This window comes from Dictyostelium discoideum, assembly GCF_000004695.1.
Source record: "Dictyostelium discoideum AX4 chromosome 4 chromosome, whole genome shotgun sequence".
Taxonomy (NCBI): domain Eukaryota; phylum Evosea; class Eumycetozoa; order Dictyosteliales; family Dictyosteliaceae; genus Dictyostelium; species Dictyostelium discoideum.
In genome coordinates this window covers 4,670,018-4,695,446 of record NC_007090.3, presented here as the reverse complement: position 1 = coordinate 4,695,446, position 25,429 = coordinate 4,670,018, and the positions used below count along the sequence as shown (strand labels likewise).

Here is a 25,429-nt window from a genome sequence, read left to right as displayed (position 1 = left end):
CCACATAAAAAAAATGTGGTCAGAAAAAAAAAGAAGGGTGAAAAATTTTTCAATGGCCTTTGAAAAAATAAAAAAAAATAGAAAGAAAAAAGAAAATAAAAAAAAATAATAATAATAATAATAATAATAATAAATAAATTTAAATAAATGAAATAAATAAAAGAAAAATCAAATTTGAAACTTTTTAAAATAAAAAACTAAATTTTTTTTTTTTTATGGTCTATTATTAGAGAATGATTTCAAATAAAAATATTCGATTAAAAAATTTCACAATTTTTATTTTTATTTTTTTTTTTATTTTTTTTTTTTTATTTTTTTTTTTTTAATCAAGATTTTTTTTGATTTGAAAAAACAATCAACAAACCATTTTTTTTTTTTTTTTTTTTTTTTCATACATATAAAAAAATATAATAATCATGCAAGCAATTAAATTAGTAGTAGTAGGTGATGGTGCTGTAGGGTAAGCATAAGTTAATTAAAATTAAAAAAAAAAATAAAAAATAATAATAAAATATAAAAAAAAAAAAAATTCCAAATTACCTTTTCTCACACCAAAAATATATACCTAAAATGAAAATTATTATAGTAAAAGTTGTTTATTAATTGCATATACAACCAATGCATTTCCAGGAGAATATGTACCAACAGTTTTTGAGTAAGCATAACCTAATTAAAATAAAAATAAAATAAATAATATATATAAATAATAAATATATATAAAAAAAAAAAAAAAAATCCAAATTGGATATCAAAAACTAGATCATGTCCTTTTCTCACACTAAAAATTATATTTAATTATATTATTAAAATTATTATAGTAATTATAGCGCCAATGTAATGATTGATGGTAAACCATTCAATCTTGGTCTTGTATGTATAAAAAATTAAAAATATCTTTTCAATTTCATTAATTTTAATTTACAATTTTTTTTTTTTTTTATTTTTTTTTTTTTTTTTTTAAATAGTGGGATACTGCAGGTCAAGAAGATTATGATCGTTTACGTCCACTTTCATATCCACAAACTGATGTTTTCTTAATTTGTTTTTCAATTGTTTCAAGAGCATCATTTGAAAATATTAGAGCAAAATGGTATCCTGGTAAGTTTTTTTTTTTTAATATAATATAATATAATTTAGTTTTATTAATATTTTTTATTTATTTATTTATTTATTTATTTTAAAAAAAAAGAAATTTTACATCATGCACCAAATATACCAATTGTATTAGTTGGTACAAAGAATGATTTAAGAGGACATCATGATTTAAAGAGACCAGAAGTTAGTGCAGCAGAAGCAAATAATTTAGTTAGAGAATTAGGATTTTCAGGATATGTTGAAACTAGTGCACTTTTACAAACAAATTTAAGAGAATTATTTAGTTTAGCAATTAGAACAGCAACAAGTCCAAAATCAGCATCAGCTAAAAAAAAGGGTGGATTCTTTTCATCTTCTTCATCTTCATCATCATCATCTTCATCAAAATCATCAGAGAAATCAGTACCAATTCCACCAGTTATGCCACCAGCAGGTAAAGCACCATGGATTGATATTATTACAAGTTCTTATGATAAAGAGATGAGAGAAACATTAAATAGTGAATCATTTAGTGATGTTAAATTTACATTTTTTGAAGAGAGACCAGTTTATGCACATCGTGTTATATTATGCTCAGCATCTGAATTCTTTAGAAGGGTATTTGGATACACATTATCCTCTGACCAAGCTGAGTTCAAATTGGATGATTTAAATGAGGGTAAGGTTAAAAATATTCGTAGTGTTACAATTAAACCAAACGAAAAGAATGATGACGGCACTAAATCAAGTGGTGAATTTGTCGAGATCTCAATCGACAGTTCAATAAATCGTCGTGTTTTCAATAGATTCATTGAGTTTCTTTACACTGGTGTGTTGAATTACCTTGATAAGAATGACCAACTTCAAGAGACAATTGCATTGGCAGAGAGTGTCGGCTTCAAGTATTTAGCAAGTGCTTGTAAGAATGTGTTGGGTGGTAATGAAGATTTGAATCCATCGATTGGCACTTTCTTAAATGACCAATTGGGTGAAACTAGTAAAGAGCTATTCTTTACTAAAAAGATTCTATCTGATATTCAATTCATCGTTGAAGGCAGATCAATTTTTGCACATAAAGCATTGATTTTCTCACGTTCAAATGTTGTAAATGCGCTAATTGGTAGAAATTTCATTGAAAGAGAAGGCAAGGTTGAAATGTCTGATGATGTAACTTTTGATTCATTCATGGCGATTTTAGAATATTTGTACACTGCTCATGCTCCAATTGAAGAGGGTGATAGTGTTGGTATTTTGGTATTAGGCAATCGTTTCGATTTACGTAGATTAGTTTCCTTATGTGAACTTTACATTTCAAAAGAGATTGAACGTGCTACTACAATTGGTATTTTCAGATCGGAGTTGGATATTATCGGTTTATTAATTTGTGCTCAAAGACATAACGCTCCTCAATTAGAAAAGTTTTGTCTTCATTTCATCTCTTCAAATTATCAACCAATGCGTAGACGTAAAGAATTTGCTTTATTAGATGATAAAACTAAAAAACATATTGAAGATAATCAATGGCCACCAATTCATTACCTCAGAGCAGTTGAGGATTATGAAAAAGAAATGGAAAAATTAAAAAGTTCTTCAAAAGGTTGGTTTAAAAAATAAATTTTTAATAATTAATAATTAAAAATTAAAAATTAAAAAATAATAATAATAAAAATTTGTATAAATAAAATAAAATAAAAAAAAAAAAAATTTTTAAAATTATATGGGGCCTTTTTTTTTTTTTTTTTTTTTTTTTTTTTTTTTTTTTTTTGAAAAAGATTTTATATAATTTTTAAAATTATAATTTATATTTTTAAAAAAAAAAAAAAATAATAGTGAAAAATTGGAACAAAGAAAATTTTACCTATTTTTTCAATATTAAATAGTGTCGCTTAATCAAAAATAAAATTAAAAATAAATTTTTTTTTTTTTTTTTTTTTTTTTTTTTTTTTTTTTTCGCTTATTTTTATTTTGAAAATTAAAAACAGTTGAACAATCCAACCGACGTGTTTTTATCAAATCAAAGCCTTGTCATAGCCCTAAAAAAAAAAAAAAAAAAAAAAAAAAAGATTTTGTATTTTTTAAAAAAAAAATAAAAAAATAAAATAAAATAAAATTTAAAATTAAACACTTATTATTATTATTATTCAAATTGTAAGTGTTGTAAAAGCTATTCTGTTTTTTGATTATCTGTTCATCTTTTGTTTTAATTTTTTATTTTTTATTTATTTTATTTTATTTTATTCATTTCAACAACAATATAACATTAAATGAAAATTAAAGAACAATAATAAAAAAAAAAAAGGTGTGGTGATAATCACTCTACAAATAAGGGGTATTTTTTTTTATTTTTTTTAAATTTTATGTGTGTTAAAAAATATAATAATAATAATAATAATAAAAATAATAATAATAAAAAAATAATATTAATAATAATAAAAATAATTAAAATTTAAATATTTATTTGTACATTTTAATTTACATTTATTATTCTTCTTACAAATTATCAAATATAGAAAAAAAAAAATAATAATAATAATATATAACTTACTATAGAAATAAAAAACATTTCAAAAAATAAATTTCTTAAGGAGGAAACCAAGGATAAAAAAAAAAAAAAAAAAAAAAAAAAAAAAAAAAAGTATAAATTCATTAACTAATTAATTACTGGATTAATTTAGAAAGATATCAAATTCTCATTGAATTTTTGTGGTTTTTTTTTGTTTATTTTTTTAAAATATATTATTAACTAACCATTATTGGGTTTATTTAAATCAAATACTATCGTAATTATTTATTTCCAACAACATAAATTATGTTTTTTTATTTTTTTATTTTTTTATTTTTTCAATTTTTTTTTTTTTTTTTTATTTTTTTTAATTATAAATAAAATACATTTATTATAATTCAAAAACTAATTTCTATAATTTTAAAATTTAGACTTTTTTTTTTCCTATTTATTAATTTATAAAGAATTATTATTTTTATTCAAAAAAGATATTATCAATCCAATTAAAAAAAAGAAAATAAAAAAAAAAAAAAAAAGAAATAAAAAAACATATAAAATTAAATTGTATATTATAAAGAATGAATCAAAATACAATTAGAAGATTACAGGTTACTCAAAGACATTTATTAGAGCAACAACAAGAACAACAACAATATCAACATAATAGTTCAGATTCATTTGATGGATTAGAATCATCAGATACATGTGGTATCATTGGTTTTGTTGGTAAAGAGGAAGCAATTAATTATTTATTAGAAGGTTTAGCAATTTTAGAGAATAGAGGTTATGATTCTGCTGGTGTTACAACTATTTCATCAGATAATGATTTAGTTACTTCAAAATATGCAAGTTTAAATACAACTAGTGATGCAATTACAAGATTAAAATCTGTAGCACATGTATGTTTTTTTTTTATTATAAATTAAATCTATACAAATACTAAATTTTTTAATTTTTTTTTTAAATTTTTTTAAAAAAAAAAAAAAGTTACATAAAGGTCATGTTATTGGTATTGCACATACAAGATGGGCAACTCATGGTGGTAAAACTGATAAAAATGCACATCCACATCTTGATTATAAAGATAGAGTTGCAGTTATTCATAATGGTGTAATTGAAAATAATATTATATTAAAAGAAGAACTTGAAAAGAAAGGTATTGTTTTTAGATCAGAAACTGATACTGAAGTTATTGCACAATTAGTATGTTTTTATTATTATTATTATTATTATTATTATTATTATTATTATTATTATTATTATTATTATTATTATTATTATTTTGTATTTTATTTTGTATTCTTTTTATATATAAATATTAATATATTTTCAATTTTAGATTGGTTTATTTTTAGATCAAGGATTACAAATTGTTGATGCAATTAAAGAAACACAAAAGAAATTACAAGGTACATGGGGTATTGCAGTAGTTTGTAAGGATAATCCTGATCAAATTGTAGCAGCAAGAAATGGTAGTCCATTATTAATTGGTATTGGAAAGGATCGTATGTTTATTGCAAGTGAACCAGGTGCATTTTCAAGACATACCAAAGAGTTTATTTCAATGGAAAATGGTGAGATTGCAGTATTGAAAGCTGATGGACATTCATTGGATTTAAGTAGAATTGAAATGGCAGCACATGAAACCATTGCTTTATCACCTGAACCATATCCACATTGGACCATTAAGGAGATTATGGAGCAACCAATGTCAATCTCAAGAGCATTGAATTATGGTGGTCGTATCTCTGATGAGTCTCGTGTTAAATTGGGTGGTCTTGAAGATGCAAAAGATTTATTGTTACCAATTAAAAATTTAATTATTACAGGTTGTGGTACAAGTTTCTTTGCTGCTCAATTCGGTGCAAGAATTATGAGATATTTAGGTGCATTCGATACAGTTCAAGTTTTTGATGCCGCTGAAATCATTAGAGATACCCTCCCACATAATCATGCCGGTGTTTTAATGATTTCACAAAGTGGTGAAACTAAAGATGTTGCACGTATCCTAACATTGGCTGAAGAGTCGGGTATTCCAAGATTCTCAATTGTAAATGCCGTTGGTTCATTGATTGCAAGAAGTTCAATTTGTGGTGTCTATTTAAATGCAGGTCGTGAACATGCTGTAGCTTCAACCAAAGCATTCTCATCACAAGTTACAGTATTATCATTGGTTGCAAATTGGTTCGCTCAACATAGAGGCATCGAAGAGGGTAAAAGACGTCAGTTAATCGATTCTCTTCATCGTTTACCAACAAATTTGGGTATGGCATTACGTGTTCGTGAACAATGTAAAGCAATCGCTCAAAAAATTTATAAAAAGAATTCAATCTTTGTTTTGGGTAAAGGTTTCGCTGAACCAATCGCATTTGAAGGTGCTTTGAAAATTAAAGAAATCACCTATTGTCATGCTGAAGGTTATAGTGGTGGTGCTCTTAAACATGGTCCATTCGCTCTCATTGAACAAGATACACCAATTATCTTGATCATTTTAGATGATAGTAATTCTCCATTAATGAGAGTCGCCGCTGAAGAAGTAAAAGCAAGAGGTGCTCATACTATCGTCATTACAAATAATTCAACTTTGGCTAAACATATCGCTCATGATACCATTTTAATTCCAAGTAATGGTATTTTAACTGCACTTTTAGCTGCAATTCCATTACAATTATTAGCTTATGAAATGGCAATTTGTAAAAATATTGACCCAGATCGTCCAAAAAATTTAGCCAAAACTGTAACAACTGATTAAAAAAAAAAAAAAAAAAAAAAAAAAAAAAAAAAAAAAAAATAATTGTTTCGATCGATCGATCCTTTAAAAAAAAAAAAAAAAAAAAAAGTTTAAAGACAAGTATTATTAAAAGCGTAAAAAAAACAAAACAAAACAAATAAAAAAATTTTATTAAAAATAAAAAAATAAAGGTTTTATTTTATTTTATTTAATTTTTTTTTTTTGATAATATTATTGAATGGTTTAATCTGAATTTTTTTAAAAATTGATGATACATATTTCTATTGGAATCTTTATTTGGTATGAATAAGGCCAAAAAAAAAAAAAAAAAAAAAAAAAAAATTGATTGAATGGTTTAATCTGAATTTTTAAAAAATTGATAATTCATTATTTGGTATAAATTGAGATTAATGATAAACTTGTATTTTTTTTTTATTATTTTTTTTTTTTTTTTTTTTTTTATTTTAAATTTACCCAATGAATCAATTGGCAATTTTACCTTAAACTTGAAAACATTACCTAAAATAAAAAAAATCTTGAAATCATTAAAGATTACTTAAATAGAGATCATAAATATTGAATATGGGATTTTTTTTCCTTTTTAAACAACTGTTTTATTTCAATTATTCTATAAATTTAAAAAATTGGAATAAAAAAAAAAATAAAAAAAAGTTTAATTTGGCACACGTTTGTTAATTTTAACTAATTTTAATTTAATTTTTTTTTTTATTTTTGTATATTATTTCATATATTTATTTTAAAATAAAATAAAATATTATTTTTTTTGTTATAAAAAGCACAAAGTTTTTTAAAAAATGGTCTATTATATATTTACTTCTCAAAAACAAATTGAAGATATGGACTATATACCATTACCAGACAATGTTGTTGATGAAGAAAAGAAAAACAATGTCTACGTTGTATGTATCTACTATTAAATTAACATAGGATGATTATTTTTTTCGGATTTATTTTATTTTTAAAATATTCGTAGCAGTACTATTATTATAAATATATGAAAATAACATAGAGATAATCTAATTGTTCCCCCATTGGATTGTTTCAATCTTTAAAATTAATTTAGGTATTATGTCATCCAAAGGGTGTAATTTCAAATGAATCAGATGCATTGATTGGTACAAGCTCAGGTCATATGTCTGTTGAACTTGATTTTCTTGGTGCTTCAGAAGGTGATGCTGATAAACCAATAAATATCGCTGGATATGATATGCACCTTACATTAGTAAAGGAAGATAACCCTCTTTTAAATATCATCTCTGCTAGCTTTTATAGAAAACAGCAATCAAAATATGTTAAAAAGGTCGCTTTGGCTGGAAAGTTTAATCATCAGTTTAAAAGAGGTTGGGAGTTACTTAAGTTTGCAGAAGAATCATTTGATAGTTTCATTGAAAAACATCAACATTCTAGTATTTTACCAGTTCAATGGAATAGAGATGTAAATTGTCATACATATTCTAAATTTTTAATTTGTGATGTTATGGGTTTACAATGGCCAGATTCAATACCACTTATTCCAGAACAATATCCATCATTAGTTGATATCGAAGAATATTTAAAAATTCTAAGAATAATGCCTGATATAATTACTGATAACAAAAAACATTAGATTATACATTATTAGAATCAACACATTAGGTTGGAGTTTCATGTTTTTTATAATAAAAATAAATAAATAAAAAAAAAAAAAAAAAAAAAAAATTCATTTTAAACAACACAATCTCAGTGTTGTTGTAAACAATTTAAAATTTGGTGTTATTCTCTGAATTTCTTTTTAAAAATCCTATTATATTTTTTATTTTTAAACTAATATAAAAAAATAATAAATAAATAAAAAAAAAAAAATTTATGTATAATATTATTACTGATTACAAAAAACATTAGATTATACATTATTATCAACAACACATTATTAGAAGATTCAATAAACACATTTAGTATCATCAGTATTATAAATAAATAAATAAAAAAAAAAAAAAAAAATATTGATTTTAACCAACACAATTTCAGTGTTTTCACAATTGAAAATTTTGGTGTTATTCTCTGAATTTCTTTTTAAAATCTAATTTTAATTATTTTTTTTTATTTTTAATTTTTTTTTTTTTTGAGAAATTAAAAAAAAAGATTTTTTTTTTTTTTTTTTTTTTTTCAATCAATAAAACAAATTCTTTTGGACCTTTTTTTTATTAATTAAAAAAAAAAAAAAAAAAAAAAAATAAATAAATTAATTAATAATATAAATAAATAATATAAATAAATAATATAAATAATATAGATAATATAATATAAAATATAATGGAAAATCAATATAGATTATATAAATTAGTATTTAGAAATAAATATATATCAAATATTATTTTTAATTATGTTTATGAAATTAATTCAAAATTTAAAATTTCAGTTTCAAGATATGATAAAATAACACTTGAATGGATATCAAAAAATAATAATTATTCATTATTAAAAGATAAACTTAAATCAAATTATCATTTTAAAAAGAGTGATTTATCATATAATGGTTTAATGTTTTTATTTGAATATCTTAAAGAATTAGATAATAACGATTATTGTAATAATAATAATAATAATAATGATGATAATGGTAATGAAGATAAAAATGATCAAAATCAAAAAAATTATAAAAATAATTTAATTGGTAAAAATGGTTTAAAAGTTTTAAAAGAATTTTTTAAAACAAATTCAGAAAATTTATTTCAAAGTGAATTACATCATCCAATATTTACACATTATAGAAATATTTCATTGATTAAATTTGCAATTCATATGAATTGTTTTGAATTTTTTAAAATGGTAAATGAAGATCCTAATAAATTTAGTAATGGTAGTAATTGTTTATTTCATGAAACTGATAGAAACTCAATAACCTATTCAAAAGATGAAGATTTATTAGATGTTGCATTAAAATATGGAAATTTAGAAATTATAAAATATGTTCATAAACATATGGGTTTAAGCTTACAAGATCATCAAAAAGCATTACATTATTCATTAATGTCAATCAATAGATCATTTGTAGTTAAATATTTATTAGATGAATTAAATTACGATCCACCAAAAAAACATACAGGTTCATTTGATAATTATTTTTCAAATTTACTTTTATTAGATTTAAAAGTATTTAAACGTCTTTATCAAATGGGTTCACCATTATTATATTCTGATAGATCTTTTACTTATTTATTAGATAATAAATTAAATGATACATTTTCTTCAGAAAAAGTTAATTTTAAAAAAGAATATCTTCCATTTATTAAATCTTCAATTTATGTTGCAAGTTTAGGTTTTATTTCAACTGAATCTAATAGTAATTATTATAATATATTATTATCAAAAATTGAAAGATTAGAAAATAATGATATAACAACAACTACAACTACAACAACAACAACAACAACAACAACTTTAAATATTAATTCTTCACCTAATAATGATAATAGTAATAATAATGAACAACAAGGTACTTTATCAATTTTAAAAAATAAATTAAAATTTAAAAAAGAAAAAAAAGTTTCCCAAGAAATTGAAATTAAAAGAATTTTTATATTTGATTTTTTAGTAACAACTAAAAATATTACAAATACAAATACTTTAATTAGAGTTATCACTGATTTCACTAGAGAATGTGGTGAATATAGTTCATTATCATCATATTTGTCGAAAATTTTATCACCATTGTCAACTTTAAATACAACTTGTAATATTTTATTAGGAATTGCAAATTATTATAGTGATTATAATATAGTTGAAATAGTTAATAAATGTTATAAAACAAAAGAAATTTCAAAAGCACTTTCATTAAGAGATAGTTATGCACCTCAAACTACCAAAAGTTTATTCAATACAAAAAAAGTTAGAATTGAAGATCAATTATGTTATATGAAATTATTGGTTGAAAATAATATTAACTATCCAATTCATTCAACAATTATACTTCATCATATTTTAGTTCATAATGATTTTCAAATCCTATTACCCAATATAAATAAAATATTAAAAATAGTTAATATTATTTATAGTAATTTTAATCAACCTGAAAAAGATGATAATAGTAATAGTATTAATAATAATAATAATAATAATAATATTAGATATAATGTTGATATTAAAATTTTAAATAGAGATAATTCATTCATTAAAGATGATTATTTATCTGCTTCAATATTTGTTCAAAATAAAGATTTGTTTATCTATATTTTCAAGAATCACAAAGACTTTTTCGTTTGGGATTTTGAAGAAATTAACAAAAGAGCATTGTTAGCTAATGACTTGGAATTGCTTGATTTTATAAAAGATAGTGATATTGATTATTCATTCTATTTCAAAAATGATTTGATTTCAAAAATAAAATAAAATAAATTAATTAAATAATTATAAAAAAGTGTTACCCATTTTTTTTTATTTTTAGATATTAATATATTATTGACTTTTTTATATTAATTAAACATTCTTTTGCCTTTTATGACCTTATCAAGATTTTTCTTTATTTGATTTTAAACAATTATATAATAATTTAAATTAAATTTATTTTTAAGGATCTAGGTTTTTGATGAAATTGTGGATATTCTTTTACACAAAGTTAGGATAAAAAAGGCGATAAATAGAGCTATTAAATTTTATTTATAAGGATTGAACAAGATAGTTTAATTTTCTTAATCAAATCTCACCTCGCAAAATCACTAAATTATTCGTTACTTTTTCTCTAGAATTACTAATATAATTCTTCCTTAATAACCATCTTAATATGTTTTTTTTTTTTTTTTGAATTGTAACACTATTAATATGGTTTTTTTTTTTTTTTTTTTTTTTTTTTTTTGAATTGGATAACGCAATTATTATTTGCTTCTCCTTGAGATGCTAGATCTCATTTTATTTTATTTTTTTTTTTTTTTTACAGGGTCTCTAAAAGAGGGGTTGGTTTACTTTTTTTTTTTTTTTTTTTTTTTTTTTTTTTTTTTTTTTTGTTTCGAATTTTGAATTGTATTATTACTTTTGATTAAAACATCTTTTTTGTCCAAACTTTTTTCTAAATCTTTTTTTATTTTATCGTCTGGTTCGTGATTGATGTTTATGACGTATTTGAATTGTTTTTTTTTTAATTGAGTTTTATCCACAATTTCGCTTATTTTTTGTAGGCATTTGTGTTGCTTAATATTTGTGGTGTTGTTTGTGATTTTCATTTTATTTTCTTTCTATTTTTTTTATTTTTCTTTAAAAAGTTAAAAATCTGGAAATTTTCTGATTAACTTGGGTTCCCAGGATTTTTTTTTTTTTTTTTTTTTTTTTTTTTTTTTTTTTTTTTTTTTTTTTTTTTTTTTTTTTTTTTTTTTTTATTTAAAAAAAAGCCCGGGGGAATTTTTTTTTTTTTTGAAATGTTTCGGAAATTTTTTTTGGGGAAAAAGGGGAGTTCCCTTGTCTGCTAAATTGGAATAGCTTTACCGAAATTAAGGAGTCTAATTTATTTTGTTCTTCTGGCCGTTGCTTTGATTTGATTCTTAATGTTTTGTTTATAACCGCTTGTGTCCTGTCCCATGCAGCTCTTTGTGTTTTAATCAGTTCACGTATGACTTGTTGTCTGTGAATTATTATTTCTTTTTCATCGTGAATGAGTTTATTTCTTTTGTGCCAGATTCTTTCGAATATAATAGCTATTAAATTGGCTACTAGTGCGATTTGTAGATGGTTTAAAATCTTCACATTCCAGGTGTGAGTGGTGTGTCCACACTTAGTTAGGGTGTAGTTGAATATTTCTTGTGTGTTTTTGATGTGGGCTTTGCAGTTGAAGAATATATGTTCTGAAGTCTCATCTTCCCCACACTGTTGGCATGGCATGTTGTATATTTTTGGTAATGCTTTCAGTGTGTATCTCCATAATAGATCTCTACCTTTCATGTTTATTATTTTTTTGATTTCTTTAAATGGAAGGTGTTTGCTATTAATTTTGGTCATTATTTCTTTTTGGCCAGGAGTTGGTATGAATTTGTTGTGTTCTGGAGATTGAGTTGTCATCATATCCTCGTATATTTTTTTTAATTTTGGGAGGTGTTCGTAGTGTGTTTGTTTATTTTGTGGAGTTTTTAATTGGGTCCATGCTTGCTTGCATTGCCAGTGTAGTTGTAGTTGTAGTTGATTTTGTTTTGTTGTTGTTTTGTTGTTGTTGTTGTTTCTGATTACACTATTAATATGGTAACTGCTATTAATTAAATTTTTTCGTCAATGGGGATGTAGCTCATATGGTAGAGCGTATGGTTTGCATAAACAGCAACGATAATCAGATTTCCATAAGGTAAAGGGATCGATACCCTTCTTCTCCAATTTTTTTTTTTTTACAGGGGAAATTGGTCGAGTGTTCGATTCTCGTCTCGGAAAACGCACAATATAAAAAATACAGGTTCAACTGGAATTATATAAACACAAATCTTGATCTAGTCAGAACACATGCATATTGGAACATAATCTCATTAGTTATTCACCAAATATGGATATGGTTATGCAAATCATTATTTGACATCAATATAACTCAATCAATTGATAATTGGAACAACCAAATAAACAACACAACACTAGATTATGATATATTAAAATCAAAATGGCACAAGCTAATAAGATTGGAATATTCAAGAACATTATCAAACTTCAACCATTACTCAATTAAAAACAACCTCACAAAAACTCAAAAAGAAACCCAATGGTCCGAAACAATCAAAAAATTTAAAAAAGAATGGAGCATAAACACTTATGAACCAATTCCAACAATTACACCACCAATTAATTATTAATTACCTAATCTAAAATAACATACCATTTTAAATTCACAAAAACTAAAAAACCTAAAATAAATAAATAAAAATAACATACTAATTGTATACTACAATAGTTTATTTATATCAAAAAAAAAAAAAAAAAATCGTCTCGGAAAACACTTTGTGCGACCAAATCTCATCTCATTCAACCAATTCATATAAATAAAATATAAAAAAAAAAAAAAAATAATATAATATAATAATAACAAAACCAACAACACTATTTTAAAATTCAAACCAAAATCGAAAAACTAAATTATAAAATGAAGTAAAAAAATTTCTAAATAAAACTATTAGTTATTGTGTATTTCCTTTAAGTATAAACTATGATTAATCAATATTAAAAAAAAATAAAAAAAAAAAAAAAAAGAAATTCCAAGGTGAGTGATATGGAAAAGGTGGTCTCAAAAAAAAAAAAAATTTAGAAAATTCTATAGGCTTAAGATATTTTCATTCCTGGCAGCCCCTTTGATTAAAATATAATGCCGAAAAATCTTTTTAAAATAAAAATTAAATCCTTTGTGTAAGATATTTTTGGGGTAAATTAAATTTTATTTTATTCATATTATAATATATTCAGAAAAAAAAGTTTTTTTTTTGAAATGAAAATGTTTTTTTCATATTAAATTAATATGAGAGTTTATTCTTTCTTTCTAATTTCAACATACAAGTTAACCAAAAATGCAACAACACACCAAATTTTATGATGATAGTCCAATAAAGTTGTTGATTCAATCTTATTCTTAAATCTAAAAGTGAGACAGGTAATTGAATATTTTTTAATGAGCAAAAACATTTTCAATTATTATTCTAATCGATTTAAACCTTGCTTCTGATTCTTTTTCATCGCTTATATAATATTCTGGTTCAAAACATTCTCCATTTATATCACCATCATTATTATTTTTATTATTATTATTATTATTATTATATTATTATTATTATTATTATTATTATTATTATTATTATTATTATTATTATTGGTTTTTCTCGAAATTACTAAAAATTTAGAATATAATTTATCGGATCCTTGAAAGCCTTTATCGCCCATTATATGTTCACAAGAGTCATCGAATTTATTAATAAATTCACTAACTTCATACATCATGGATTGGTCATTCCTTGATCCATTTCTACTTTTCGATAAATATTGTATTTTACCATCAGGGCTACAAAAAACGAATTTGGTTAATGTAGGATATCCTTTTTTAGCACTGAAGTTGTTAATTTTAGCTATTTTATCCAATGCAACTACTGATCTTTGCTCTGATCTATCCACAATGGATGTAACAATACATTGCTCATTTAATTCATTAATAAAAACTGCTTTTTGATTAATCCTATTAATTGTGTGATAATTAAAACTATCAAAAGATAATAAATATAAAATTTCAACTATTTGATCTGTATAATTTCTTATAACATTCTCACTTTAAATAAAATTTTAAAAATAATCGGTTTGAGATAATGACGAAGCCAAATCATAGTTATAATAAGTTTACCTTTTACATTATAAATACTTGATCTCCCCCTGTTATCTCTTTTTTTTTGTTTTTTGTGAAATTTTATTTAATAAATCTTGAAATTGAATCTTAGTAATCCCAATTAACGATTTAAAATCTTTATCATTTAATCCTTTTTAAAAACAAATATACTAATATTAGTATGAAAAAATAATAATAAAATTAAAAAACAATAGAAGTCTTAATTAATTTATAAATTATTTAATAAACTACTATTTTTTTTTTATTTTTTTTTTGTGTATTTTCTTTTTTTACCTTCTATTGTTGTAGTTGCATTAACAGGTTCACTTGGCTCACTTGGTTCACTTGGCTCACTTGGCTTACTTGGCTTGCTTGGCTTACTTGGCTCACTTTGATTACTTGAAGTTGTATCATCAATTGTTTCTTCTGTGGCAATGTTGTTTATTTTATGTTGTGTATGATTTACTAATTTATTATTTTTTTCTTCTAAAACTAATATATCAAAATATTAATAAATATTAAAATTAAAATTTTTAAATTAATATAAAAATACTTACTTTCATGATAATTTTTCCACACTTTTAAACTAGTATTATTAAAAATTCTAAGAGCTCCAATGACTTTAGATTCAAAAAAAGAAGATGTAAATAAAGCTGATCCATTAAGAATTGGAAAATGCATTGTATGTGGTTTTAAATGTACAGATCATTTAAAAATAAAATCATCTGGATTACCAATAACCAATATGAATTTCAATATTTATGTAGTTTCCAACACCTTTTGGAAACTACATAAATATTTTTCTAATCGCCTCCAATGATTTCATTTCTGTAAAATGTGTAAATTTACACACTGTGATAGAATAATTACCATGGATTACATCAATTATTAAACTCCCCCTTGCTGGTTTAGGACAATGTATTACATTAATTATTTTATCATCTTCACTTTTTTCTTTAAAAGTTTGTGCTAAAAAGCATGTTGAAGCATCATTATTTAAATCTACATCTATAAATTCATCATAAAATTTAATTTCTGACTCTTTATATTCTATTGGTTCCTTTTTTACTAATTCGCTATCATTATTTTCATTTGATACTACTGGATATACATCGCTTGATCTTGATGAAATTGTTGAGTTTGAGGATGATATATATCTTAGTTTAGAATTTTCTTCTTTTAAAATGTAAACTTCATGTTTTAATTTATTGTTTTCTTCCAATAGGGATTTATATTCATTTTGATTTGGTAATTGATGCCTTAAACCATAAATGTCTAAAAAAACTGGTATACATTCATCTAAAATATGATTTTTTATATCAGAAAGTGATACCTTTTGGCCACATATTTTACATGGCACAACTATTGGTGAAAGTTTAAAAATGACTGAAATTAGTAAAGATAAAATATATATGTATTAGACAAAAAAAAAAATTAAAAAAATTTATATGAGACTCCTTATGTTTTATAAATTTTAATAGGACAACAATTTTGACAAAAAAAAACTTTTTTTTCTGAAAATATTATAAATCAAGTTTTAACCAAATTGTTTTTTTTTTAGATAGATCAAGTTTTAACGAAATTTTTTTTTTTTTTTTTTTTTTTTTATAAATCATTTAATTTATTTTATTATTAAATGATATAAAATGGTTAAAATATTTGGTAATATCAAAATAATATTAATATTATTATTTATAGTTCACTTAAACAAAAATAATTTTGTTTTTTCACAATGCTCATCAGTTTCAAATTATACAAATTATGGTTGTTCTAATATAAAAAATGAACAAATTCAAGGAGTCATGTGTAAATCTATTGGTTATTCAAATAGCTATGTCTTTACAATTCAACCTAAATGTCCTATTATAACACCTACTTCACCTCCAATGTAAGATAATTTTTTTTTTTTTTTTTTTTCATTTTTTTTTTTTTTTTTTTTCTCTAAATATTAATTAATTAAAATTAGATACGCAGAAATAGGTAGAACAAATTATTATACAATTGAAAATGGTAATTTACCAGTTACAAATTGTTACTCAAATTTTTATACTACAAATATTTATAATTTTGGAAAAAATTGTTTAAATTCAAGTGATTCCTTTATTAAAACAGTTAATTATAAAATTGAAAAAGATTTAATTATTCAAAGTTGTTCAAATAATATCACATATTTCATACCAAATTTTAATTCATCATTATTGGTTTTAAATGAAACAAATGGAAATGGTTATTGTAAACAATTTGGTGCAATAAATTCATATTATTCAACTTTTTGGTATGCAGAATTTAAATGTCCAAATTGTAATTATGGAAAATGTGTAAATAATAGTAAATGTTTATGTGATAAAGCATATCAAATTGATGAATTTTGTAGAATTAATTTTTGTGATCAACCAATTAATCCATGTGTTGGTAATAGAACATGTGATAGAGTCAATGCAGATTGTTATTGTAGTCCAGGTTTTAAATTAAATGCTAAAGGTGATTGTATTGATATTGATGAATGTTTAATTTCAGATGGCGATTTTAATAATTATACTTGTCCAATAAATTTTATTTGTAATAATAAAATTGGTACATATAGTTGTGATTGTCCATTCACTCTTACTAATAATAATACGAATTGTATAATAATAACTCCCACTTTTCCAAATTTAGAACCATCCAAAAATTCAACTACATCATTTAATTTAAAAAGTCCAAATACAGAATTATTTGAAAATTCAAAATTTAAATCATTAATTATAATTAAATCATTAAATGAACTTGATTTTCAAGATAAAATTATAAAACAATATAATTTAGAATCAATATTATGGTCATATAATAATCAAACCATTAATGATACCAAACAAATTGAAACCTATTTTTATAATACAACTATTAATTCAACATCAATTTCAAAATCATTAAATAAATCTACAGAAATTAAAGTATTATTTAATTGGTATAAAGATATTGATTCAAATGTTAATAATAAAATTAAATTTGCAAACCAAGAAATTAAAATTGAACCATATTCTTTAAAATTTAATATAGAAATTTCAAGTTATTCATTTGAAAGTGATTTAAATACTTTGAAATTAATAATTCAAAGTCAAGTTGATAGTCAAATTGAAAATGATTGTCCAACTAATTCAATCAATATATATAATAATTTAGATAATTTTAAAATTAAATTAAATGATAGATCATTAAATTGTAATTTTATAAAAAGAGGTATTGTTGATGGTACAATAACAACATTATCAAATTCATATTTATTTACGAATTCAACAAATTTATCAATAGCAATTAATATACCACATTATGAAAATTTAATTCAAATGGATCCATCTTTTAGTATTTTTATTGATCATACTTCATCAACAAATGAACAAGGATGTAATAATGAAAAATCAAGGGAATGGGTAAAAATTACTATAGGTGTAGTTGTTGGTGTTGTTGGTTCTACAATTTTCATAATTGTTGGTTTTATATTATATAAAAGAAATCAAACAAATATTAAAGTTGGTTTAAATAAATTAAAAAAATTAGGTAATGATTAAAAATAAATAAATAAATAAAATATTGTGTATTATTATTTTTTTAAAAAAAAAACATCATGATTGCTTTCGCTTTATTTTTAAATTTTTATTATTTTTTAATATTATTTAATTTTTCTAAAAATTTAATTGTTTTGTTTTGATTTTCTTTTGAATAAAGATTTGTTAATGAATCATCAAATTTAATAGTTGATGGTTCAATTAAACAATTTGATGATGGTAAAATTAAATAAGGTGATCTATCTTTATTTAATATTAAACCATTTATACCATTAGATTTAATAATTGAAACTAATTTTAAAATGAATTCTTCATTAATAATTTGTTTTGAAATTGGTTCAAATTGATTAATATTAGTTGTAAAATAATATTGTTTTTTAATTTCTTGTTCATTATTTTTTGATAATAATGATTTAAATAAATTTAAAAATTTATCATTATTAATTATTAATTTAAAAATATCATCATTATTTGATTTATTATTATTATTATTATTATTATTAATATTATTATTTATTAATAAAGATAAATTTAATAATAATGGTTTTTGAAATTGATTATTTTCTTTAAATAAATTTAATAATTGATTTGAAAATGATTGATTTATTTCATTTGATGGTAAAATCAATGGTAATTCAATGATATATTCTAATCTTTTTGCAACTCCTAATTGATATTCTTTATGTTGTTCATTAATTTCTCTATAGATATTTGAAATTAAAAATAATAAAGCTGGATAATTTTGAAAATCTATTGACCAATTTACGAGATTAAATATTGAATGTAATCTTTGAATAAACTTTTTTAAATCTAAATAATCTTTATTACTTGCATTACAATAATTATTTACAAATTTAATTGGATCTTGTTCTAATAATTTATAAATTGATTCATTTTCAATACCAGGTATTTGACAAAATTCTCCAATTGTTGAGCAAGAAGAAGAAAATGATGACGATGAAGATGATGATGATGATGATGATGATGATGATGATGAATTATTATTATTTATAATTTTAAAAATTACAGAACCAATTGATAAACAAAAATGTTGATTTAATTCAAATTGAATATCTTGAAAATTTTGATAAAATAATTTACTTGTCGGATCATTATCATTAGAGTTTGATAATGGATTAATTGAAATTTTAGTTGGAATATCATTTGGTTCAAAAATTATACCATATTGATTTTGATATAAATCAATGGTTGTTGAATTTAAATTTTTACCAATAGTTAAATTTGAAAAGGTGATTGCATTTATATTATTTTTTAAATCACCTATTCTATATCCAATGGGTTCATATTCTGAATCACCAATCTCTCCACCATAAACATCAATATTCTTTAAACTTTTTGGTGCATCCTCTAATCTCTTTTGATCTTTTAATACAACTTCTTTATAAATGTTTAATTGATAACAATTACCACCTTCACTTTTACTTCCTTTACCAAATGAATTATATTCTTTTTTATTTATATCAATACAATATCCTGATAAATTTGGTATTTCCATTTTAATTTTTAATTTTTAATTTTTAATTTTTAATTTATTTATTTTTTTTATTTATTTTTTTTTATTTTTTTTTTTTTTTTTATTTTTTTTTATTATTTATTTTTTATTTTTTATTTTTTTTATTTATGTATTTGTTTATTTATGTATGTATTTGTTTGTTTTAATATATATGAAAATTTTATTTTGACCCAAATTTTTATTCATTTTGTTTTTTATTAATTTATTATTTTTTAAATTAATTTTTTTTTTTTTATTATTATTTTTTAATTTTTTAATTTTTTATTTTTTTTTTTAATGTGTGTTTTGAAGTTGTAATATTATTTGAAATAATTAATAAAAATTCTAATAATAAGTTCACGTCAATTTTTTATGCTAACATTCAAAATAAAAAAATTAAAAAATAAAATAAATAAAAATAAAAAAAAAAAAAAAAGAAAAAGTGTTTTTTTTGGCGCTTTTTTTTTTTTTTCAATTTAAATCTTTTCCAAATTTTAATTTTTTTTTTTTTTTTTTTTTTTTTTTTTTTTTTTAAAATGATTGATTAAAACAAATATATTAAAGAAATAAAAATAAAAATTAATAATAATTTATAGAAAAAAAAAAATAAAAATATAAAAAAAAAAATAAATAATAAAAAAGAAAAAGAAAATGAAAGATAAGAATATTAATTCAACATCTTTTAGTATTTCTAAAGCATCAAAAGCAATAAATTCATATCTTCAATTATTTCCAGAACAACAATGGAATGAAGTGATAAAGATAACCTTATTATTTGGTATTGATTGTATACAAGAACATTTTGCACTTTCAACACCCAGAATCGACCAATTAAGAAATATTATAATACACCCAGAATCTTCACCATTAGATTCAATATTAACTAAAACACCTTTAAAAAATAATATAATTAATAATAATCAAAACTTTAATAATAAAATTAATCATCAACATAATCATAATTTTAAATATCAACAAGATGAAAATAATAATACTGATGATGAACAAGAACAAGAACAAGAACAACAACAGAAACAAAATGAAATTATAAATAAAATAACAACACCAATAAAAACACCATCACCACCACCACCACCACAAACATCACAAACATCACAAACATCGTCTACATCTTTTTCAATAAAAAGCAATAATAAAACTAATAATAATAATAATAATAATAATAATAATAATAATAATAATAATAATCCATTTTCAACAATTACACCAATTCATAAAAATCATCAAAATTCTATTTCCACATCCTCATCAAAACAACTACGTTCTTCTTTAAAGAATACACCTTCAAAATTTGCATTTTTCACAAGTAGTACCTCTTCTGAAAATAATAATAATAATAATAAAAATATAAATAACGGTAATAATAATAACAATAATGATGGTGGGGATATAAATAGAAACGATAGTAGTAGTAATAATAATAACAATACACATAATAGTACTTTATTTATTGATGATGATGATGGCGATAATAATGACGAAATAAATGATGAAAATGATATAAATAGTAATAATTTAACATTCTCCTCATCAACCAAATCAAAGAAAATTAATAATAATAATAATAGTATTGACAGTAATAACACCAATATCAATAATAATAATAATAACTATAATAATAGTATAAATAAATTAAGTGGTAGAGAATCAAAAGTTGAATTTAATGAAGATAGAAATCAATATTCAATTTATAGTAGAGGTGATACAAGTAGTAGTAATAATAGTGATTTAATATTTGAGAATAATAATAATAATAATAGTAGTATATATAATGAATCAGCAACTCAAGTGGAAATATTTTATGATAAAAATGGTCAACCAATTAATCATTTATATCAAGAGTTTCAATTTCAACAACACCAAAATGGTGATCAAAACAACAATAGCCAATTTTTAGATGAATCAATGCTAAAGAGTAATAATAGTAGTAATAATAACAATAATAATAAAAATAATAACAATAATAATAATAATAATAATAATAATAATAATAATAATAATAATAATAGTAGTAGTAATAGAAATTCATCTATAAATAATGGTAATAATCAATCATCATTATTCTATAATAGTGCAAGTACGAATCAAAACAATAACAATAATAATATTACTACAAGTTTAAATTATAAAGTAATTTCTTCACCTTTAAAGAATTTAAATTTAAATCCAACAACTACAAATGAACAAATTAGCAAATCTGTAAATTTCGATAGAAATCAAAATCAAAAATCCCCATTTTTAAATAATACTTCAATGCCAAATATAAACTTTAATGAACAATCTCAACAACAATCTCAAAATCAATACTATCAACAACAACAACAACAACAACAACAACAAAGTAATAATAGTATGAATCAATCAATAAATTATAAAGATATAAATCCATCATTTTTATCATCAACACCATTAGAATTTAATGATACAGTTGACACAAGTGGAAGTTCATTAAAATATTCAACCTCTTCTAATAATAGTAAAGGTTTTAGTAATATTAGTAATAATTCAAAAAAGATTTTTGATAAAAGTAATTTTAATTTGGGTAGTATGGGTAATTCAAGTTTTGGTATGAGTAATTTTAACTCCACAAGTTTTGGTGCTAGTACTGGTGGTGCTAGTCATTTAACTCATACTTTTCATAATAATGGTAATAGTGATGGTGATGATGATCAAAGTAATAATAGTAACTCATTATTTTATACACCAAGAAGTACACATATAATGAATAGTATGAATTCAAATTTTAATCATCATCATAATAATAATAATCAACTTTTTAATAATAGTGGTAGTAATAAACAAATGGGTTTCCCAATACCACCAAATGCTGTACCAATTCATAATCATACTCATCATCACTATCATAATGGTAAAGGAAATAATACTGATCAAGAACTTGAAATAATTGATTTAGAAGACCAACCAACAAGATTTAATAATAAAAATAATAATAATAGTAATGGTTTCACTTCAAATAAAAGATTTTATAACCAACATTAAAAATGTTAACCCCCAATATAAATATAAACCACTTGTAAATAATAATACTAATAAAAATGATAATAAAATTTTAACATTAGAAATAAATAAATAAAATAAATAAATTAAGTTTTAAATATTTATATAATTTAACAATATATATATATATGAATATAATAAAGTATATCTTTTTTTTTTTTTTTTTTTTTTTAAATTTTATTTTTTAAATTTTTTTATTTATTTTATTATTACTACTTTTATTATTATTAATTTTTACCAATAAAGAATTTTAATAAACCATTCATATTACTTCTTAAACTATCAGGTTCATTTTGATAGAAATACAATAAGATTGAACTTGCAATCATATAGACTAAAACTTCACCATTCTTAAATAATGGAACTAATTTTCTGGCAGCAGCCATTTTCCAAACTACTTCAATAGCTTGATTTAAACAATATAAAGCCAATTCTGATCTTCTACTCTTTTTCTCTATTAAAATCGATAATAAACCTGCAAAGAAACCACTAATTGCTGCCATTGATTTTAAATCTCTACCTACAATACGTCTAATTAAACAAATCGCTCCTGCATATACACCTGCATATGTTCCTAAAAATACTGAACTTCTTAATATTTCTGGTAATGTTCTTTGTACTAAAAATTGTATACTATTTTCAATTTTTAAATAATAAATTTATTATTAAAAAAATCATATTAATATTAATGTTATTTAATTATTATTTTAATAATAATTATTATTATTATTTCCAATTGTTTCTCTCTTTCAATATCTTTTTGTTTGTTTGTTTGTTTGTTTGTTTGTTTGTTTGTTTGTTTGTTTGTTTGTTTGTTTGTTTGTTTGTTTGTTTGTTTGTTTGTTTGTTTGTTTGTTTATTGTTGTTTGTATGAAATTTATTACCTTTTTCTTTTAAATATTAATGCAGGAACTAAAAATAATGGTGCGTATAGTTTTAAACCTGCAAGGAATACTGCAAACCAAATTTGTGATGCTGATGATGTGCATGTTTTTGCCCATGGATGGAATTTTTCACAATTTTGTAATTGGTGAGGTTTGGTTAGAATTGTCATTTTTTTTTTTTTATGCGCTTATTTAATTGAATATGTATAATTTATAAAAAAAATGAAAAAAAAAAAAAAAAAAAATGAAATAAATAAAATAAATAAAAGAGAAGATTGAAAAAAAAAAAAAAACCTATTAACTCTTTTTTTTTGAAGACACTGGTGTCTTTTAAATTTCAAATTGAAACTTATATGTGGGCGAAAAAAAAAAAAAATTTTTAATTTTGGTTTTTTTTTTTAATTTTGTTTTATTTTTATTTTTATTTTTATTTTTATTTTTGGTTTTTTTTTTTTTTTTTTTTTTTTTTTTTTTTTTTTTTAAACAAAGCATCAAATTCAATATAGTTCCAAAAAATTAAATGAAATGCAATGGAAATAAAAAATAAAGTTTTAAATATATAAAAAAAAGTGAGTGAAAATGATATTTTTATTATTATTATTATTTTTATTTTTATTTTTTTTTTTTTTTTCTGCTATCTATTTTTAATTAATTAAATGATTTGAATTTTTTTTTTAATTATTTTTTTTTTTTTATTATTTTTTTAATTATTTTTTTAATTATTTTTTTATTTTTTTTTATTTATTTTGTTGGGTTTGTGTGTATGTATGTGTGTTAATTGTAGTTTGAGATTTTTTATTTTATTTTATTTTTAAAATTTTTTTTTTTTTCTATACAGTTTTGTGTTAATTTTTTTTTTTTTTTTTTTTTTTTTTTTTTTCCAAATAATAAATGTATTTAAATTAAATCAAAAAAAAAAAAGACATGAAATTAATAATAAAAATTATATTTATTATATTTTTAATTAAAAAAATAATTGGATTTGAAGTACATATAATTAAATATAGTAATATATTATGTAAAGGAGAATTATTATTTACAATTGGTAGTACAAATTGTTCAAGATATTCATACTTTCAAAAAGGAGCAGGTGGTAAATTAGCAATCACAAAAGTTAATAATCAAGATCAATGTTCAATCGAACGAGATATAACAGAATTTGTACAAACCAAACAATGTTATTTAAACACTGATGGTACATCATATCAATATATCATAAACGATTCAGAGTTTAATCCAAGAAATATAGATACCTATTGTAATGAAGTAAATTATTTTAATTGTGAAAATTATTTCATAAATTCTTATAGAAATAATACATGTATTAAAATGAATTTTGGTAATGATCCATTAAAATTAGAAACGTCTTCAAATGATAATAGTAATAATAGTACAACAATTAGATATCAAAGGAGAGAATGTATTGGTAAAGATGGTATGACAATTAATGTTTATGAATGTTTAACAAGTGATTGTAAACCGCAATCATGTATTTTAAAACAAACATATCCTTCAAATAGTACAAATTGTGATAATTTCAAATCCTTAAAAATGTTTAATTTCCTCACTGATTCAAATCCAATCAATCAAACTGTAAATTATACAACTCCTTCATTTTCTTTTGATTCTCAATTATCTTCATTATCATCATCATCATCATCAAATGACTTTGATTCATCTAGTTCTTTTTTAAATATTAATATTATTTCAACAATTGTATCATTATTAATTTTATTAATATCACTTTGAAAATTAAAAATTAAATATTAAAAATAAAAATTAAAAATTAAAAATTAAAAATAAAAGTGATTTTTTTT

The 25,429-nt window shown here is 21.4% G+C and overlaps 11 protein-coding genes and 1 non-coding gene across 12 annotated transcripts; 8 read left to right on the top strand and 4 right to left on the bottom strand.

Moving 5' to 3' along the window:
- Positions 1–416: 416 nt before the first annotated feature.
- racA (Rho GTPase) lies at positions 417–2,688 on the top strand (the record flags this gene model as incomplete). Its single annotated transcript, XM_632469.1, has 5 exons — positions 417–460; positions 587–655; positions 819–870; positions 966–1,098; positions 1,190–2,688. The coding sequence occupies 5 exons, from the start codon at positions 417–419 to the stop codon at positions 2,686–2,688; spliced, it is 1,797 nt and encodes a 598-aa protein (XP_637561.1).
- Positions 2,689–4,155: 1,467 nt separating this feature from the next.
- DDB_G0286603 (glutamine-fructose-6-phosphate transaminase) lies at positions 4,156–6,329 on the top strand (the record flags this gene model as incomplete). The annotated part of the gene is made up of 3 exons (XM_632468.1): positions 4,156–4,476; positions 4,565–4,780; positions 4,917–6,329. The coding sequence occupies 3 exons, from the start codon at positions 4,156–4,158 to the stop codon at positions 6,327–6,329; spliced, it is 1,950 nt and encodes a 649-aa protein (XP_637560.1).
- Positions 6,330–7,123: 794 nt separating this feature from the next.
- DDB_G0286601 (hypothetical protein) lies at positions 7,124–7,935 on the top strand (the record flags this gene model as incomplete). The annotated part of the gene is made up of 2 exons (XM_632467.1): positions 7,124–7,228; positions 7,393–7,935. The coding sequence occupies 2 exons, from the start codon at positions 7,124–7,126 to the stop codon at positions 7,933–7,935; spliced, it is 648 nt and encodes a 215-aa protein (XP_637559.1).
- A 686-nt stretch (positions 7,936–8,621) lies between these two features.
- Positions 8,622–10,697, top strand: DDB_G0286795 (hypothetical protein; the record flags this gene model as incomplete). Its single annotated transcript, XM_632466.1, has 1 exon — positions 8,622–10,697. The coding sequence occupies one exon, from the start codon at positions 8,622–8,624 to the stop codon at positions 10,695–10,697; it is 2,076 nt and encodes a 691-aa protein (XP_637558.1).
- Positions 10,698–12,562: 1,865 nt separating this feature from the next.
- tRNA-Ala-UGC-7 lies at positions 12,563–12,658 on the top strand. Its single transcript has one exon. It is a non-coding gene; the product is annotated as a tRNA-Ala (tRNA).
- Positions 12,659–14,893: 2,235 nt separating this feature from the next.
- Positions 14,894–15,312, bottom strand: DDB_G0286599 (hypothetical protein; the record flags this gene model as incomplete). Its single annotated transcript, XM_632465.1, has 2 exons — positions 14,894–15,123; positions 15,189–15,312. The coding sequence occupies 2 exons, from the start codon at positions 15,310–15,312 to the stop codon at positions 14,894–14,896; spliced, it is 354 nt and encodes a 117-aa protein (XP_637557.1).
- Positions 15,313–15,418: 106 nt separating this feature from the next.
- DDB_G0286597 (hypothetical protein) lies at positions 15,419–15,977 on the bottom strand (the record flags this gene model as incomplete). Its single annotated transcript, XM_632464.1, has 2 exons — positions 15,419–15,930; positions 15,965–15,977. The coding sequence occupies 2 exons, from the start codon at positions 15,975–15,977 to the stop codon at positions 15,419–15,421; spliced, it is 525 nt and encodes a 174-aa protein (XP_637556.1).
- Positions 15,978–16,277: 300 nt separating this feature from the next.
- Positions 16,278–18,179, top strand: DDB_G0286595 (hypothetical protein; the record flags this gene model as incomplete). Its single annotated transcript, XM_632463.1, has 3 exons — positions 16,278–16,293; positions 16,330–16,519; positions 16,598–18,179. The coding sequence occupies 3 exons, from the start codon at positions 16,278–16,280 to the stop codon at positions 18,177–18,179; spliced, it is 1,788 nt and encodes a 595-aa protein (XP_637555.1).
- Positions 18,180–18,267: 88 nt separating this feature from the next.
- On the bottom strand, positions 18,268–19,692 carry DDB_G0286593 (hypothetical protein; the record flags this gene model as incomplete). The annotated part of the gene is made up of 1 exon (XM_632462.1): positions 18,268–19,692. The coding sequence occupies one exon, from the start codon at positions 19,690–19,692 to the stop codon at positions 18,268–18,270; it is 1,425 nt and encodes a 474-aa protein (XP_637554.1).
- A 648-nt stretch (positions 19,693–20,340) lies between these two features.
- Positions 20,341–22,710, top strand: DDB_G0286591 (hypothetical protein; the record flags this gene model as incomplete). Its single annotated transcript, XM_632461.1, has 1 exon — positions 20,341–22,710. One exon carries the CDS (start codon positions 20,341–20,343, stop codon positions 22,708–22,710), a length of 2,370 nt encoding a protein of 789 aa, XP_637553.1.
- A 245-nt stretch (positions 22,711–22,955) lies between these two features.
- Positions 22,956–23,782, bottom strand: DDB_G0286793 (transmembrane protein; the record flags this gene model as incomplete). Its single annotated transcript, XM_632460.1, has 2 exons — positions 22,956–23,361; positions 23,613–23,782. 2 exons carry the CDS (start codon positions 23,780–23,782, stop codon positions 22,956–22,958), a joined length of 576 nt encoding a protein of 191 aa, XP_637552.1.
- Positions 23,783–24,536: 754 nt separating this feature from the next.
- DDB_G0286589 (hypothetical protein) lies at positions 24,537–25,361 on the top strand (the record flags this gene model as incomplete). The annotated part of the gene is made up of 1 exon (XM_632459.1): positions 24,537–25,361. One exon carries the CDS (start codon positions 24,537–24,539, stop codon positions 25,359–25,361), a length of 825 nt encoding a protein of 274 aa, XP_637551.1.
- Between the last annotated feature and the right edge of the window lie 68 nt (positions 25,362–25,429).